This window comes from Protopterus annectens, chromosome 11.part0 (genome assembly GCF_019279795.1).
Source record: "Protopterus annectens isolate FY-2018-M chromosome 11.part0, PAN1.0, whole genome shotgun sequence".
Taxonomy (NCBI): domain Eukaryota; kingdom Metazoa; phylum Chordata; order Ceratodontiformes; family Protopteridae; genus Protopterus; species Protopterus annectens.
In genome coordinates, this window is record NC_056745.1 from 1569047596 (window position 1) to 1569053877 (window position 6282).

Genomic DNA, 6282 nt, shown 5'->3' on the forward strand with positions numbered 1-6282 from the left:
AATCTCAAAAGAAGTATGTCACAATCTGCAATGTCTTGGACTGACATCGATGGGCCTGACACGTCATACCTGTGAATCTCAGCACAAGAAATCTGGACCAAGACATACATAAGTGGGGCAAAGGCACAAACAGAAGTAGAAATTGTAAATATTGCTCTTATTAACTGAGAAAGATCATCCGATAGTAGTTCTAGCAATATTATGACTTTTCAAAAGGATATGAAATCGGAAACTGAAATGTATGCCACTATTTTCTATCTTCAGTCTGTAATGATTTGGCAGTACTTGTGTACAAAAAACCAACACAAGGTTATATATAATGGACAGAAAATGTGATTGAAAAAGAAAATAGGTACACAGTACAGTACATAGGTACACAATACAGTTGCCCACAGACAGGCATGCATGCACTTGCCCCCTTGCTTGCAGCTGCCCACACAGACATGAACAAACTTGCCCTCTTGAGATGACCTGATGTATGTGATGCCATTCTGTAATCTAGGACAAAAAATAAACACTAAATGAGACTGAAGTACCACCGCGACCTGTTTTTGTAACCTGAAGCAAGAAACAATAATTCTTTAGACCAAGCAGGAAAATATAGTGAGATTAGTTAAATACTGTTTTTCTGTATATGTGTGAATCTATTCTGCTGTTATTTTAACATTTCCTGTGGCCGAAACTCCAGTGTTTATTGTAAATAGATACTTAGCATTTTCATGTTATTTTATCATTAAATATATTTAAACTTTTCATTATGGCTGGTTCTTTAGAGAATATTCTAACCTTTAAGACTACTTATATATTTGGTGACTCTGTGGCCACTTCTGACAACTTACTGCATTAGCTAAACACTATCATTTGTAATAATATTAAATTTCACCCAGTATAATTGGGTACCCTTGCAAGAGCCTTAGAGTAACTGGCTTTGGAGTGTCTGGTGGCAGTGTAACTACCTCATAGTCTGAGCAGAAGGGGGCACAGCTAGTAAATCTGTGCCAGGCTTTGAGGTTTGCCCATGTATCAGCTGCTTGAAGCAGGGACATAAAGCACTGGTTTCACAGAGAGAGGAGGACTTGGCTTGGACACTCGACTGAGGACTCAGCTCTACAGCTGAGCCAGTGGGGAGTCTTCCTGGGGATCTGGAGAGAAACAGAGAAAACCAACCCCCAGGCTGAGTGTGTTGCCCGTGTACTCTTAAGGAAAACTGTGCTTGATACAGAGAGCTGCATCTAGAAATACTGGGTGGATCCAGTTTTGTTCTACGTGAACATCCCTCTTCAGTGTCAGCGGTGAGGATTCAAGTTCCTTGATACTGGCCCAGAGTTGGGATGTCACGTGTATAATGTTTATAAATGTGAATTTGTTAATATGATTTGATTGCTTTAATAGGAATTTAAGTTTGTCTAGGTCACAAGTAATAATTCAATACAGGTATTTACAAAAATATTTCTACTAGAAAGGAGAATCTCCTCATAAGGGGACAGTATGTTGCTGCTAGGACAAAACAGGAGTTGAGAAGGCATGATGGTCAGGTCACTGAATACCAAAATGGCAATACAAAAAAGATATACTGGTTAAAAAAGGGTTCAAACAATGAAAAAACAATTCACTCTGATGGAAAATGATATGGCCAAAAGCACAATCATTTTCACTGCAACATACTACCTATAAAAACCGGGGAATCCACTGCATAAAAAGTACACTTTGATGATTTTAACAACAACCCACCACGAAGCTCTGTTTTTTTATTTTCTTTATTTTTAAACTCTACAAGAGTTTATGATTACTGCATAGACAATGCAAACATTCACACCCTCCATACACCACTATTTAAAATCAATAAAAATGCAAGTAGGTATAACTCGGCTAAACACGTTTTTTCTTATCTCCAAAAAACAGTACTTCATATATAGGATATAATATGTTTTTAAGCCATATAGAGATCTGGACACAGACTGCTTGGCATAAATCTTAAAACTCTGTAGCATGAGTTAATTGTTCCCTATTATACCTACAACAGCAATACATAATAAACATTCAAAACCAATTACTGACCAAATTAGATAGACATAGATAAAAATCGTGCATGTGTTTATAAATGTGTGTGCCCCCCCCCCCCCAGTGTAAGGTCAATTAATGAAAACAATTTCATTACACTATTTGCATGTTAAAAACTCCAAATAAGCAATATGCAAGCCCCTCTACAGCAACTCTACTGGTTCAAGAACCATATGTACTTTCTAGCATGTAATAGTATACATAACATTACCCACTATGACATTTTCAGTGAACTAGCCTCCTCACGCCCTTCCCTCCTCTTTCCATCTCCATATCCTTCCACATACAAAATCCCACCTGATTCAACCATGTTTCACACAAGCACGAAGTGCCAGCATCCAACAGTGCTTTAAAGGGAGTTCAGTAAACTTCAGTTCTTCCCTTATATATTATACAGAGTGTTCAACAGCTGATAAGTGCTCTTACAGTTGATCAAGCTGTAGCCTTCTCTACAGTCTGTACTCAAATATCAGAATACTAAATGTTAAGACGATGGAAAACATTATGCATACCACTTACAAGAGAAGAGAGAACTGCTCTACTGTACTACTAGCCAAGTGAGCAATGATCAAAGGAATCTCTCTAGAAAACAGGACAGGAACCAGTAAAGCCGATATTTAAATGGGGGGAAAAGCAGTAAAATAAAAGTTGCTGACAAAATATGCCCTTTCCACATTAACACACCTAAATAGCGTTATGCCATCTTAATCTTTCCGACCTTATAAACGGACACCATGCTCTGTCAATACGTGATTTCAACAGCTAAAATGCGATTCCCTCTGCTCGTAATCAAACAATGCTATCACTCATTCCAGTAAAGGATCCTGACAGCAAATGCACTTACAATAGCAATCCACAGCAAATATTCAAAACCAGTTATTAAACAAAGTTAATAATGATGTGCGTGAATACAATCAGGATCTTTATTTGGCGGTTTAAGTTCACAGACTGTCACTTTAACTTTCGCTTTAACAACATCTAAACAAAGTTATGAAATACTGCCAAATGCCAACATCTTAAAAAAGAGTTTCTTCTCAATACCTGGTGCCTTTAGATAACCCATAAACCATAACATTCCAGTTAGTGTTCTTGGAATAGGTTGCCACCCAAAACTGTTACACATTTTGGAAAAATACTTAACTCACGGTCAATATTAAATTGCCTTACCAGCACCCTATTGCCAACGACAACAAATCCAAACCGCACAGACCCATAAGCGTTAACAAATGCACCATTAATCTAATAATATGAAAAGTGCTTTGTAGATACAGGTAATCTCTAGATACTTTTACTGGCACAAACCCCCTTTCCACAGCTGTCATATCTTTTGCACAAGTGCCCAACTACATTAATCATGCTATTAATATTCGTTCCCAGTTTCCACTGTAAAGTATACACAGGGCTTTGGGAAATAAAACAGACTTGAGTCAGCTCAATATCTGTTGTACTACTGACCTGTAGGTCCCAGGTGAGGAGTCAATTTCACGAAACGGTTCAAATGGCCTTCTGAGCAGACGCTATGAAAATCATAACCATTTGCCGCAAACATGGCCTCACAGAATTACAAAGTAAACCCGAAATAAAATATTAAATCTGACTAACTCCGCATAAACTACGGGTAGTCCTTTTTACACGAAGCAATATTGGTCCAATATTTCATTTACAAACACATCCAAAGCTAAAAACCGTCAAATGCTTGACTTACTACCTCCCTTTTTTGCGTTGCCACTCGCGTGTATACAGAACAAAATAAAATTACGAAACGCCCCTTTAAGAGAAACGAAAAACCCGTCGTGGCCGCCCTCTTATGAGTGGCAAAAATATGCTCGGTACAAGGAAGTCACGTTCTTGTTATTTACAACTGCCAATCTCTTCCTTCTCCATTTTTTTATCTACATTTATCAGTATTCTCTTCATTGCCATATGCGCATACTTTTTAACGTCTTAGCTCAAAAATCATGACAAAGTCCTCACAATTATTTATACATTTGTAAGTCTGAGGACCCTCTTTAGGCACGTCCCGGGTTTTGAAGGCATTACTCAAAAATGTAAAACATTATGCAATTATTTACGTATACACAGAGACAAACGTTAAACATATGAAATTCTTACATTTTTATAATTCTAGTGTCAAATAAAATGTTTTCCTATAAAAGAAGTTAAGAAGTGAAAGAGTGTAGTCACTACTGGGACATTGAATTGCATCTGAGAGAGATGATCAGTAGAAAATCCAGGTGCAATAAAAGGGAGACATTACAACACTCAAACACAATGATAAGAAGTTCAAAAATACAAAAACCGACCCTAGTAAAAGTAGCACGAGGCAAACGGAAAAACAATCGCCACGCTCGAACACAACGATACGAAGTTCAAAAATACAAAAATAACACACCACTTTAAAAACGTACACCACAAAACAAAAGTAAAAGCACAACCCACACACAATATAAAAATAAAAGTAAAAACAACTAACATGAACATATAATTTTCCACCCCCACCCCCCCAGACCCCTGCTAGTTAGATATACCAACTCCAAGCTCACATTAACTAGAAAAAAACCTACCTGTACACTCACGGTCATGCTACACCTACTAATAAAACACGGAAGCCATAAATACTTCATATGGACAACTTTGCCAGACTTGTGCTTGCACGTGGCAAACGCTGACGCACTTTTTGATCAGAGTACTTGATCCTGGACTCCTCATAGTTTTATTTTAAATAAAATTCCTACAACATTACAATAAATTTACACAAACACAAGTGAACGGAGCATACTCAACTAGCAACGAACTACAAATACAATACATTTAAAACCAGCATATACTCAACAGTTTTTAGGGCTTAGTGGGTTACTAATAACAAATAAAAGCGAATGGAGCACACTACTAAAACTACACTACCAGAAATTCTAAGCAATATTTACAAATGACCATAACTACGACAACACTATCACAAATTAAAAGAAGTGTTTACTAATTATCAACGCTATAAACGCATGGGCTGTAAACTTATATTTTTATACATTTTATACATTTATACACACTAAAGTTAGTTAAATATACTAAGAGTACTTACCCAACACTCAAGAAGATGCAGTTGCAGCAGGTCCTTCACATATAATGGAGCCGACACGACTAAGTTCCAGATGAAAAGAAGTTCCACACTGCAGCTACTGCTTTTTATTAGGGTTATTGTGGGCTGGCCAAGGCGGCAATGATGTCACGATGTGGGCGGATCAGAAGGGCTTGCATACAGCATGCTAATAAGGCAGAGTTTACGTCACTTTGGGGGAGGATACTTCCTGGGATCTACTCGAGGCAGATGTGACATCATTATTTCAGAGCCGGAAAGCTGTTTTTCATTTTGTTTTTTAAAACGGAAACTAATACAGTACGGAGGGTTAGGAAGGTAAGCTGTAAAACAGTTTTCGTGATTTTTTTTTAAAGTTGGGTTATTATTCTTTTTGGCCTGTAGCACATAAGGGGGACTTAAGGAGACAACAGATAGACCTTTTCTATTTCTTATCCCATTGTTTTCCTTTAAATTCTTAGACAAATTATAATAAAAAGGGTATAAGTTGAGATTATATGTTTTTAGAGAATTGGACTTATTTATTTAGTTTTTTACATAGTTTTTATGAATTAATCATTCAATTCAATTCAAATGAACCTTAATTGAATGTGTTAAAGGATTGGACAACAGACCTATGACTAAATTCAAACAGCATATAAAAGCATTTCAGTTTTAAAATGGATGTATAACTGATGAAGTTGGCGACGAAAACGTGTATGTGGATACGTTATTTTGTTTTGCTTGTCTTTATTTGATCCAGTCTTTGTTGTGGAGTGGTTCAAAGTGCTTATTAAAAGCAATTTTACCTTGGAGCTTCGATCTATTTGTGCCTGGTGGAGTTCTCATCACACTTTTCCTGTATACATATCTGCTGAATTCACAAGATTCAAATGTAAGTTTGAAACATGAAGGAAACAAGTCTAAGATGACTTCCCTGCTTAGTTTAGCAGAAGCATATCGGCATCAAACGAGAATGGAAATCAAACCAGAAGTAGATAAAAATCAGACAGCAACTGAATGTGTTGAAAAACAAACGAAAGAATACAAGGTGAAGGATCAGATGAGAAGGCATGAAATGTGGAATATAGTTGCAATTATAGGAAACCCTTGCAACAACCTCAAGCTGTCTTAAATTCCCCTAGTGA

At 37.0% G+C, this 6282-nt stretch overlaps 1 protein-coding gene across 1 annotated transcript in view; it reads right to left on the reverse strand.

Moving 5' to 3' along the window:
• KLHDC10 (kelch domain containing 10) overlaps nucleotides 1–3673 on the reverse strand; it is a 1235840-nt gene extending 1232167 nt beyond the window's left edge. The window contains exon 1 of the mRNA XM_044088850.1: nucleotides 3517–3673. Within this exon, the coding sequence (XP_043944785.1) occupies nucleotides 3517–3610 (94 nt within the window). The 5' untranslated portion in view covers nucleotides 3611–3673. The remainder of the gene's footprint in view (nucleotides 1–3516) is intronic.
• Between the last annotated feature and the right edge of the window lie 2609 nt (nucleotides 3674–6282).